The sequence below is a fragment of the Cebus imitator genome, unplaced genomic scaffold (assembly GCF_001604975.1).
Source record: "Cebus imitator isolate Cc_AM_T3 unplaced genomic scaffold, Cebus_imitator-1.0 Scaffold190, whole genome shotgun sequence".
In the NCBI taxonomy this organism is placed as follows: Eukaryota; Metazoa; Chordata; class Mammalia; order Primates; family Cebidae; genus Cebus; species Cebus imitator.
The window spans coordinates 1,898,775-1,912,142 of NW_016107505.1; the positions used below are offsets into that span (position 1 = coordinate 1,898,775).

Below are 13,368 nucleotides of genomic sequence, written 5' to 3' on the forward strand. Positions count from 1 at the left end.
GGCAGATAACATGGGGAGAAATGACAGATATAGGTGACGGGAGGGATAGAGGCAGTAAACCACCTTACCATGTATGTACCTATGCAACAATCCTGCATGATCTGCACATGTACCCCAGAACCTAAAGTACAATAAAAGAAAAAAGGCCCATACTGTCCAAAGCAATCTACAGAATCAATTCAATTTCTATCCAATTACCACTGTTATTTTTTTGTAAAAAATTAAAAAAGTAAAACAACTCCTCTAATATTCATATGGAACCACAAAAGACCCAGAATAGCCAAAGTTATCCTGAGCAAAAAGAACAAAACTGTAGGAATCACATTACCTGACCTAAAATTATACTACAGAGCTATTGTAACCAAAACAGATGGTACTGGAATAAAAGCAGACACATAGACCAGTGGAACAGAATAGAGAACCCAGAAATAAATCCATACATCTATAATGAACTCATTTTTGAAATGTTCCAGGAATATACATTGGAGAAAAGACAGTGTCTTCAATAGATGGTGCTGGGAAAACTGGATATCCATATGCAGAAGAATGAAACTAGCATCCTATCTTTTTCCGCATACAAAAATCAAATCAAAATGGATTAAAGACTTAAATCTAAGGCCTCGAACTATGAAACTACTAAAAAAAGAAAAAATAATAATACACTGGAGAAACTCTCCAGGACACTGGCCTAGGCAAAGATTTCTTGAGTAGTACCCCATAAGCACAGGTAGCCTAAGCAAAAATGGACAGATGGGATAATATATAGTTAAAAAACTTCTGCACAGCAAAGGAAACTATCAACACAGAGAAGAAAAAAACCCATAGAAGGAGAGAAAACATTTGCAAACTACCCATCTGACAAGGGATTCATAAGCAGAATATATAAGAAGCTTAAACCACCCAATAGGAAAAATCTAATAATCCAATTAAAAAATGAGCAAAAGATCTGAATAGACATTTCTAAAAAGATGACATATAAATGGCAAACAGGTATATGAAAAAGTGCTCAACATCACTTATCATCAGAAAAATGCAAATCAAAATGACAATGAGATATCATCTCGCTGCAGTTAAAATGGCTTTTATCAAAAGGACAGGCAATAACAAATGCTGGCAACTATGTGGAGAAACAGGAATCCTCTTACACTCATACACTGTTGGTGGAATTGTAAACTAGTACAGCTACTATGGAGAACTGTTTGGAGATTCCTCAAAAACCTAAAAATAGAACTAACCATATGATCTAGCAACCCCACTGCTACGTATATATCCAAAAGAAAGGAAATCAGTATATCAGAGATATCTGCACTCCCATGTTTATTGCAGCACTATTCACAATAGCCAAGAACTGGAAGCAACTTAATTGTCCATCAACAGATGAATGAATAAAGAAAATGTGGGACATATACACCATGGAGTACTCTTCAGCCATAAAACAGAATGAGGTTCTGTCATGTGAAACAACATGAATGGAACTGGGGTTCTATTAAGTTAGGTGAAATACGCCAGGCACAGAAAGACAAACTGTGCAGGTTCTCGCTTATTTGTGGAAACTGAAAGAATTAAAACAATTGAATTCATGGAAACAGAACACCATAGTTACCAAAAGCTGGTCAGGGTAGTGGGCGCATGAAAGTAGGAATGGTTAATGGGTACAAAAACATTGTTAGATAAAATCAGTAAGATCCAGTATTTGACAGCACAACAGTGTGACTACAGTCAACAATACTTTACTGTGCACTTAAAAATAACTAAAAGTATAACTGGATTGTTCGAAATGCAAAGAAAGGATAAATTTGAGGTGACAGATATCCCATTTACTCTAATGTGATTAGTACACATTCTATGTTAAAATGTCTCATGTATCCCATAAATATATTCATCTACTATGTACTTACAAAAATTAAAAGTTAAAAAAAAAAATTTTTTAAGGCACAACTTACAGAAAGCAGGGGAAACAGCATATGAAAAAGACTTCAACATTGGGCAGATCCAGGTTCAAATCTTTGTTCTGCCCTTAGTTGGAAATATGATCTTATATAATTATTTTACCCTTTCTATCCTTGCTTTGTAAAGTTGTAAGGATTAAAAAATATATATAGTTAATCCTTGAACAACACAGGTTTGACCAGCACAAGTCCACTTACACATGGATTTTTTTTCTGCTTTTGCCACCCGAGGCAGCAAGACCAACCCTCTTACTTCTCCTTCCTCAGACTACTCCACCTGAAAATAAGGAGGATGATGACCTTTATGATGATCCCCTTCCATTTAAAGAATAGTAAATATAGATCAGGCGTGGTGGCTTACGCCTATAATCCCAGAACTTTGGAAGTCCAAAGTAGGTGCATCACAAGGTCAGGAATCCGAGACCAGCCTGACCAACATAGTGAAACCCCATCTCTACCAAAAGTACAAAAAATTAGCTGGGTGCCGTGGTGGGCACCTGTAATCCCAGCTACGTGGGAGGCTGAGAAAAGAAAAATTGCTTGAACCTGGGAGGTGGAGGTTGCAGTGAGCCGAGACTGTGTCACTGCACTCCAGCCCAGGCAACAGTGCAAGACTCCATCTCAAAAAACAAAAGAATAGTAAATATATTTTCTTTCTCTTATGATTTTCTTAATAACATTTTTTTCTCTAGTTTTGTTGTAACAATACAGTATATAATACATATAATGTACAAAAAATATATTACTCTATGTTATTGGCAAGACTGCAGATCAACAGTAGGCTATCAGTGGTAAAGTCTGTGGAAGTCAAATGCTATATGTGAATTTTTGACTGTGCACGTGGCCAGTGCCCCAACCACCACATTGTTTATGGGTCAACAGTAGAGTGGTTACAATATGCCTGGCATACAATAAGCAATAAACTATAGGAACTGTTGTTACTATAATGTATATCATAACTATTTGCCAATGATCTAGTTGTGTGCTAAAACTCAGAAAATTAACTGAAAATTGTTAGAACAGGAAAACTTACTAGATAAGAGGATAAGCAAAAACCTAAAATGTCTGCAAATAGTAGCAATATTCTGTTAAGAAAAAAATATTTAAAGATTGAAATGAAATTAGAAACTATAAATACAACAGGTAAGTGTGAAAAATGATCAAAATTTGTGTAAGAGATAGAAAAGAAACAGTGAATAAATGTAGAACTCTAACAAGTTCATGTATAAAAACTACTATAACTATGTCAATTCTTCTTAAGTTAACTTGGAGGTTTAATATAATACTAACCAAAAGTACAAGAGGATTAAAAGAAGAGAAAAAGGAAGAAGAATTACCCTAAAAATTTATCTGGTAAAGAAAAAGAGCAAATAACTAAGAATAATAAGTGTAGAAAGGAGTAAAGGGGAAATGAGGAATGCATTATACAGAAATTAAAGCATATTCTAAATCTGTAATTACCAATACATTAAGGTACTGGCAGAAAAGACAGAGTAATGGAGCAAAGTAGAAAGCCCAAAGGAAGATATAGCTTGATTCATACTTGCTATAAATTCATTCTCTAGTATATATAGGAATTTAATAAATCTTACAAATAGCATTATAAATCAGTGGCAGAAGGACGATGTAGTCATTCAATTATGCTGGGATTTTGATAAGCTACTTGGCAATAATCAAAAATTTAAACATAAAATAAATTAGGTTCTGACTTCAGATCAATCTCCCAAATAGCTTCCATGCAGATTATTCTCAAATGAAAGAGAGATAGAAAGAGACAGACTGAGAAAGAGAGGTAAAGGCAAAGGGTGAGAGAGAATGAGAATGAAAAAAAACCACAAAATAAAAAGAATTAGAAAATCATAATACTGATGAACTACCCAGGAAGAGCTATAAAAATGTTAACACAACCAGGATGAAGAATAGGAGCTAAATCTTACATGCTCTTCCCACACTTTCTTTTCTCTCTCATAAGCTTCCTTTCTCTTTCGCTCTAGTTGTTCTTTTAGTACAGCAGCACGTGCATTTGCATGGGCCTAAAAATAAAGACAAACAACAAAATGAGTTACCAGATATAAGGGCATAGGGTTTTTTTTTTTTTTTTGCCAGGTCCATGAAGGTATTTACTTATTGACCAAAAAAGAAGTGTGCATGTGGTCTTAGAATAAAGATGTAAGCTCACTCTAAATCTCTTGCTCCTAGAACCAGCCTTGACATACAGCAGGTGTTCAATAAATACTTGCTGAGTGAAAATAAATGCCGGTATATTTGAACGGAAATTAAAATGTAAAAATTTATAACAATTATACATAGACTTCATTTACCTTCATGGAAATGTATATCTGTATATTTTTCATTTTTAAGGCTACCATTTTTTCAAGATTACTTGTATGATGGTTTCATGTATTTATGCCATGGTTTTATCTATCTTCATAAAAATAATACAAAAAGAGAGAAATATTATTTTTAGAAACCAAAACGTAGAAGATAAAAAGGAGAGAAAATTAAAGGAAAAGAATAAAGTGATTTAACTGCAAAACTTAGGAACACAATTTTCTATCTCAGCTTTCAGTGTTCTCTAAGAAAACCTGTATCATTTCTAGTCTATACCTTCAGTGATTCGATTTTTTTGCGCCTCATGTCAGCCTCTCCATTTCCTTCTTGTCCTTCACAACGATTGGCTTCTTTCTACAAAATAAGCAGACAAACAAATCACTTAGGACAGAATCATCAAATTGGGCACAGAGTTCTGTGAAAGATAACAATGAATAAACTAAAATCTAAAAATACAAAATGGAAATCATTTAAGGCTGTTAGTTTTCCCCTAAAGCTACAACTGAACTCTCTACACAACTATCAAGCCTTTAAGAACAATGGAACAAAAAGATAATGATATAAAATGCATTTAATCGTCCCATGAATACTAGTTGTATTTTCCTCTCTGAATTCTTCTGGAACAAATGGTCTTACTAATCTGAAATCATATACATAAGATTTACTTTATGTGTAGTTTTCTGATCTTTGAACTTCCACTGTCATCAGTTTTTTTTGGTGGTGTTGTTAATGGCACAGCATTTTAAATGTTAATCTATTACAATATCATTCAGTTTCTTCGAAAAAATTGCTTTTCAACTTACCTTTTCACCACGAAGTTTGGCTTTAATCTGCTGGCGCTCATTGAAATTCTGTAGTCTTATTTGCCTCAGTCGTGCCAGATAAACCTAGAAAGAGGCAAAAACCCCTACATAATAATGTAAAAGTAAAGCTATTGACATTTTTACTGATAAATTTTTAAAAATTTAATGAACAGTGTTAATTTGAATACAAGAAATAAAAGTTCTGAAATCTGGTTAATGGAAATGTAATATTAGCTTTCAAGTGTTTAATTTAGAACAATTTACTTCTGAAAAGGAAGAAATACATCATAAAATTATAAATTTTTAATCAAAAGAAAAGAAATTGAAATCATAATACTGAATAAGTTATGGGGCAAATTAAGACACAGTATGTCAGTCAAAAATATATTAACAGGTCCCTCTAGACCTACAAAATCTTCAAATAATTGTTAAGAATTTAAACCATGCAAGAAAAGAAGGCAATAAATTCAAAAACGGCTATGTGATGGAGGTAGCGAACATGCGGGAGGCATACCTCTTCCTCTTTGTTTCTTGGCTTCCCTCCTCTTGAAGAGCTGGGCCTGCCTCCATATATAGCTGCCAGGTTTTGCAGGATTCCCTGTTTATCATTTAATGTACTAAGTTTAAAGAATGACTATGGCTACATTATTATCTTACCAAGGAACATCCAGGTGCTACTTTATTTCTTTTGGCAAATACTGATCATTTCTTGATGATAAACTGGTAACAAACCCTGGTATTTTCCTATGCCAACTTGAAATGTATCTTCAGTGAGAACAGAAGGAAGCATTTAAGCCCCAAATATAATTATTCAAAATAGAGACCAGCTATCTTTGAATTACTCGTTTAAGAGGGTTTTCTTTTTAATCACTGCTTTGGAGGTTAGCTAAACCCCAAACCAAATTTTTCTTCTACAAACAGCCAATCCATTTCAACATATGTCTGTATACATACTAAACACATACAAAGATATTTGAGATTGCTTTTTCTGAATTCAACAAATGTGTTGTATATTAATGAACAGATCTTAATCAAACTCTTTGCACTCTGGCAGGTTCAGTGACTATACTGCAAATGGTCGTACCCAAACACAAACAGACTCATTTTTGAACATAGTTTATATACTTTCTCTTCCTTTAGCATACTTCAAGTTCCTCCCTTAAAAAAACTCTAGTCGCACTACCCTGTCAAATGCCTTTCTATTGGCTTATTGAACATGTGCTTTTTATATTTATCATCTCAATTTTCCTGCTTCCCAGTCACTTTTCAGCTCACCACAATCTAGTTTCTGATCCCATTATGATGAAAATTTTCTGAAGTCACCAATGACTACCTGCTACACAATTCAAATAAACTCTTTTGGGTGATTTCTGCATTTAACACTTCCACTGGAAATTAAATTAGTTTTGACTGAATCCACTTAATTTACACTTAATTTATATATGTATTTTTCTGTCATAATATATACATATTATAGAAAATTTATTTAAACATAAAGAAAATGTGAATCATTTATAATTCTGCATCTGAGAATTTCCTTCTCTGCATATGTATAATACATACATGTTTATTTTTATAAAACTGGCATTTTACTAGTTATCCAGATAATATTATATCCTAAGTCTCTTCCCACGTCCATTTAATACTCCTTACAAACACTATTCTTAAGTGACTATATACTATTTATAACACTCCACTATATAAATGTTCTCTAATTCACACATTTTTAAAAAGTCTCTCTTCTTTTTCGATATTTATAATGGCACTCACTCTCTCTTGAGTTCTTCCAATGGTCACTATTTCTCACAGGCTTTCCTCTCTTTGGCTCATTGCTGAATGTCAATATTTTCTAGAGTTTCATTTTCCGGCCCTCCTTCTCTTCCCATCCCCAGGCTTTAACATATGCTGCTGATTTCCAACCTGGTATCCCCTTTCTCTTTAACTACAGGTTTCTGTGCATGTTAAACTGACATCTGAGCAGCTCCACTCTTATGCAGCAAAGCTACCTCAGATAATTTATAAACCTGACTTTATCCTTTTTACTACATAATCTTATTCCCAGTTCAGTTACTGAACATGATCAGCCACTCAAGTCAGCACACTAGGAATTATATTTGCGTCTTACCTACTATACTCAAATGTGTCAAATTACCAATTCTATCTCCCAATAATTCTATGGTTTATTATTTCAGTTTCTGCCTTAGCTCAGCCTCTTTTCTTTTGACTCTTAAATTGGTAAAAGAGTTTCCCAACTTATCTTACCTCTAGTCTCACATCCCACAATTCCATTCTCTACAATGCCCTGAGAGTAACCCTTCTCTTTCACATCAAATCCCACACAAATCCTTCAACGGTTACCATTATCTTCAGACTTTAATCCACATTCTATTGAATGGCAGCTAAAGCCATTTGTGATCTAGCCATTTCTAGTCTCACCTCTGCCACTGGTCCGTCATAAATTCTACATTCCAGCTATAACAAATACTTGTGGTTTGTAGACTGTATCATGATCTCACTCATTCTTTAAGATGGCTAACTCTACTCATCTTCCAAAACTCAAACCAAGTATCTTACCCTGTAAGCCTCTTCAAAACCTTCTCTAGGGAGTTAAGTGTGCTTCCTTTGACCTTCCATACCATTTCTTTATATATACCTCTCAGAGTAGCACTCATTAGAGTGCATTATAATGGTGGAAGGGCAGTATATTTTAGCTAAGAACACGAAATACATACAGACTCTGAAATCTGCCAGTTCATATTTTTGTGACTATCACATAAACATTGCTGATCTTAAAACAAAACTGCTTAATATTATTAAGTCTAGGCATAAGAACATCCACTTCTTGGGTGTACCAAAGTAAAAGAGTCTTACTGTATGAGCATGCCCTGGCTTTCTTCTTTTGCAGCATGACAAAAGGCCTTCACTCACTCAGTTTGCTCCCCTCTTCAAGAAACTCCTTGCAATATCTTATCAGTATTTCAGCTTTTGGGATATATATACATACACACACACACACACACACACACACACACACACACACACACACGTCAAAGAGTTGGGGTGGTGAAGGAAAACAAGAAATAAACAGTGCGGCAAATATGCAAGATAAATTCTGAAAAGGCTTATGGGAATATCTACAAAGTTAAGGGGAGTGGGTGGTAGTGAACTGAGTATTGCTAGAGATGTATCTTCCTTTCATATTTGAGAAATACAAGAATCTGAGTTACTCGGAAGTTTTTAAAACTTTTTAGTTTAAAATATTATAGATCCACAGACAGGTGAAAAGAATATATGGGGAGGTCCTGCGCCCTCCTTCGCCCAGCCTTTCCCAAATTTATCATCTTGCATAACTATGTTACACCATCAAAACCAGGAAACTGACACTGATTCAAATTATAGACATAATCTTGTATCTGTGCCTGTGCTCTATACAATTTTGTCACTCAGGTCATCTTATGTAACTCCACCCTAATCAAGACACTTAGCTGTATTATTACTGGAACACTTCATAGCCAAATTCACTCCCTCCTTCCCTAACCCATCAACCACTAAACTGTTCTCCATCTTGATAATTATACATCATAATTTCTACACAGACTCAAACAATATGTATCCTTTTTGAGACTGTTTTCACTCAATATAATTATATTTGGTACATCCACAGTATTGCAATGCATCAATAGTTCATTCGATGATTTTCATTGCAAAGTAGCATTCCATAGTGTGGATACAGTGTTATGATATAGTCTGTTCATTCATTCACCCATTAAAAGGCATTTGGGTAATTTTAAGTTTTTTGCTATTACACATAAAGTTTCTGTGAATACTCATGAATGTAAGTGACAATAAGTTTTCTTTTCTCTGAAACATATGCACAAGAATGAAATTGCTGGTTCTTGGTATGAAGTCCATTTTTAGTTTAAAAAAGAACTGTGAAACTATTTTGCACAATGGCTGTATCATTTTTACCTTCCAAACAATAATGGTTTCTCCAAAACTTCATCAGGACTTGGTTTTATCACTATTTTTTAAATTGTAGCCATTTTGATAGGTGTGTGGTGATAACATCATTTTGGTTTAAGTTTGCATTTCCCAAATGATTCGGATATCTTTTCATGTGTTACCTGCCATCTGTATGTCCTCTTTGGTGAAATGTTTTATATAAAATTTTACTGGATTTTTAAATGTTTTTAAGTTTTGATGCTGCTTTATATTTTCTAAATATAAGCCCTTTGTTGGATAAGTGCTGTACAAATATTTCTCTTAATCTGTATTTTGTATTTTCTTGCTCTTAACAGTCTTTTGCAGAGCCAAATTTTTAAATGTTGACAAAGCCCGGTTTATCAACTTTTCCTTCTTTGGATTATACTCTTGGTGTCAAGTCTAATAAGTCTTTGCTTAGCACTAGGTCCCAAAATTTTCTCTTTTTAGTAGAAGTTTTGCAGATTTATGTTTTATATGAAAGACCACAATCTGTTTTGAGGTAATTATTTTATATGGTTTGAGGATTAGGTCAAGGTTGATAGATGGATAGAGCTTATGGATGTCCAGTTCCTTCCACAATAATATTGAAAAGGCTACCCCACCTCCGCTGAATTGCTGTTATTCATTTGTCAAGAATCAGTTAGGCATACACATCTGTGTGCATCTATTTTGGGGCTCTCCATACTGTTCCACCGATCTGTGTGTCTATCCCTTTGCCACTACTATACTGTTTTGATTACTGTAACCATAAGTTAGTCTTAATATTAGAAAGAGTGATTCTTTCCAATTTCTCCTTCAAAATTGTTTAAGGTCTTTCTCTTTCCATATAAATTTTAAAATAAGCCTGTCTATATTAAAAAATATATTTTCAGAGATTTTAGTAAGAATTGCCTTAACTCTACAGATCAATTTAACAAGAATTGCCATTTTTACTATTATGAATAGTCTGATTCATTAACAATGTATCTCTCCAAGTATTTAGGTCTTCTTAGATTTTTTTCATCAGCATTTTGTCATTTAATTGCATTTAATCTTTCATATCTTTTGTTAGAATTCTTTTTGCATATTCTTTGGAACAACTGTAAATGGCATTACGTTTTTTTTAATGAGTCTCCATTTGCTCATTGTCAATATATATAAATCCAATTGATTTTTGTGTACTGATCTGGTATCTTGCAACTATAATGAATTAACTCTTTAGTTCCAGGAGTATTTTTGTAGAATCCTTTGGATTTCCCATGCAGATAATCATATCAACTGGCAATAGCAACAACTTTATCTTTTCAATTCTGTATGCCTTTTCTTTTTCTTGCTTTATTGTAGTAACTACAACTTACAGTACAATGTCAAATATGAGTGGTAAAAGTTACATGATTGCCTTTTCCCTAACTGTAGAGTGAAATCATTCAGTCTTCTACCTGTTTTTGCAGATGCCTATTATGAGGTTGAAAACATTACCCGCTATTTCTGTTGTGCTGGGAGTTATTTTTTTTAATCATAAATGTGTGAATTTTTTCAAAATATTATTTGTATCAATTGATGTAATCACATGAATTTCCTTCTTTAGGCTCTTGATATGGTAGATCACATTGACTTTTTTAATACTGTAAAATACTTGTACATATAGACTAAATTTCACTTGGTTGGGGCTAGATATAATTTACTAAAATTTTACTGAGGATTTTTGTATTTAACTTCATCAAAGATACTGGTCTAAAGTTTGCTTTTTCTCTGCTGTCTTTGTCTGGCTATAGCATTAGGGTAATACAGTCTCAAAATGAGTTGATGAGTATTCACTCCACAACTACTTCTGGGAACAGATTGTAGCGTTTTATCAAATTGGTGTTAATTCTTCTTTGAATGTTTGGTAAAATTTTCCAGTAAAATCATCTAGGCCTAGAGATTTTCAATAGTCTTTGAATCACAAATTCAACTTTTAAAATAGTTTTAGGACAATTTAAGATGTCTATTTCAACCTGGCTAAGTTTTGGTAGTTTATAAGTCTTATAGGATTGGTTCATCTCTTCTAAGTTGTTGAATTTATTAATGTAAAGTTGAATTTATCCTTTTAATTGCTACAAGATCTTTAATTATACCCTTTGTTTTATTCCTGATATTGGTGATTTGTGTCTTCTTTTTTATCTTTGTCAATCTTGCTAGGGATTTATCAATTTCACTTTTATGTTTCTAAGAGTCAGCTTTTTGTTTCATTACATTATTCAATAGCATTACTGGTCTCAATTGTATCAATATCTGTTCTTAATTACTTCCATTATTCTGCTTGATTTGGGACTATTTTGCTCTTTTTCTTCCTAGTATTTTGAGGTAGGAACTTATGTTGATTTGAGACATTTCTTCTCTTCTGCTGTCTGCATTTAGCGTTATAAATTTCCCTCACAGAAGTGCTTCAGCTCTATCCCACAAATTTTTGGTTGTTTATTCCCATTCTGCTGTATGTACATCTGAATTTCCTTTCAGATTCCCTCTTTACCTATGGTTTATTTAAAAGTGTTTATTTTCAAATATTTGGAGATTTTCCTGTCATCTTCCTGCTACTGATTTCTAGTTCAATTCCACTGTTCTCTATATTTGTAAACGTTTTATAATTCAGCATATTATCTACTTTGATGAATTTTAATGGGTGCTTAAAAATGTATATTCTGCTGTTGGGTGAAACATTCTGTACGTGCAAATTAGCTCTTGGTGGTTAGTGATGGTGTTTGCTTATTCTATAACCTTGCTGATTTTCTGTCTAGTAGTTTTATCAATTGCAGAGAGCAGGATGTTCAGGTCTCCAACTATAATTCTGAACTGGTTTATTTCTTCCTTCAGCTCTATTAATTTCTGCTCTATATACTTTAAAGCATGGTTATTTGGTGTATACACATTTAGGATTACAATAACTTCTTAGTGTATGATTCTTTTGTTACTATGTAATGTCTCTTTTTATGTCTTTATCCTTAGTAACTTAATTTTGCTCTATTACCAACAAATTATTTTAGTTTCCTGCATTTGAGAATGTCTTTATTTCCCCTTCATTCCAAAAGGACACTTTTGGTCAGATACAGAATTAAAGCTTGATAGTACTTTTTCTTCTTTCAGCACCAGAAAAATGTTGTACCACTTCCTTCTAAACTCTAGGGTTTCAGATGAGAAATCTGCTGTCATTCAAATTGGTGTACTTTCATATGGAATGTGTCATTTCTCTCTCCCATTTTACAGATTTGTCTTTTTAAAAATGTTTCTTAGTGTAGATTCAAGTGTATCTTATTGGAGGCTTTGCTCAGCTTCTTAAATCTGTGTCTTTCACCAAATGTGGGAAATTTTCAGTCACTATTCCTTCAAATACATTTTTTCAGTCACATACTTTCTCCTGTCCTTGTAGCTTTGATGATACAATGTTAAATCTTTTGAATTGTCCTACAAATTCTTAAGACTAATAAATTTTTTTCAGTATTTTTACTGTTGTTCAGATAGAGTGACTGAACTGATATGTCTTCAAGTTCATTAATTCTATCTTCTGTCATCATCTCCACTATACTACTGAGTGTAATCTATAAATTTTAAATTTTGATTATTGTATTTTCCAGTTCTTTAATTTCCATTTAATTCTTCCTCAAAACTTCTATTTGTTTACTGAGGTTTTCCCTTTTTCCCATTTTAAGATAATTTATAATTGATTGTTGAAGCATTTCTATGACAGCAACTTTAAAACCCTTGTCAAGTAATTTCCACATCTGATTCATCTTGATATAAATGTCAAATCAACGTCATTTCTCACACACATTGTGTTTTTGCTGAGTTCAGCTTGGTTTGACAAGTGATTATGTTAGAAGGCTCAGAGTCCTGATTAATCTATTTTATGCAGGAGGCAGCCTGCCAAGGTTTAGCAATCGGCTTCCAGTCTACTTTTGTGGGCTTTTGTTCCAATTGCAGTTTGGTTTTCTGAAAACTTGTGTTACTATTCTTGTCTGCTTCATTCTTCTGGTGCTTCTGGAGCTCCTGCTCTATCACTGCTGCTGCTGTCTTGTGAGAATGGAAGTTGCTTCTCTTTGCTACCTGCTGTTGTTGGAAGACTTCCTAAGGACCGTGCTCTTTACCTCTGGTAGAGGCACCATGAACCAGCTGTGGAGGGGGGCTGGGATAGCCTGAGGCTTCACTGCTATCCTGAGCTTGAATCACTCACCAGGCCCCTGGTGTGAAGAAAATGTTGAGGTTCCCTATCTTTGTTGGGATTCCCCTTTTCCAGTCCTTTGGTGAGTGAGAGCAGGCTTTACCTTTTTTTTTTTTTTTTTTTTTTT

The 13,368-nt window shown here is 33.7% G+C and overlaps 1 protein-coding gene across 1 annotated transcript in view; it reads right to left on the reverse strand.

Annotated features, from left to right (window-relative positions):
• LOC108316687 (serine/threonine-protein kinase Nek1) overlaps positions 1-13,368 on the reverse strand; it is a 174,516-nt gene that overhangs the window by 70,127 nt on the left and 91,021 nt on the right. The window contains exons 19-22 of the mRNA XM_017546660.2: positions 5,598-5,681; positions 5,084-5,167; positions 4,557-4,634; positions 3,887-3,982 (exon numbers count right to left, since the gene is read on the reverse strand). Coding sequence (XP_017402149.2) covers positions 3,887-3,982; positions 4,557-4,634; positions 5,084-5,167; positions 5,598-5,681 — 342 coding nt within the window. The remainder of the gene's footprint in view (positions 1-3,886; positions 3,983-4,556; positions 4,635-5,083; positions 5,168-5,597; positions 5,682-13,368) is intronic.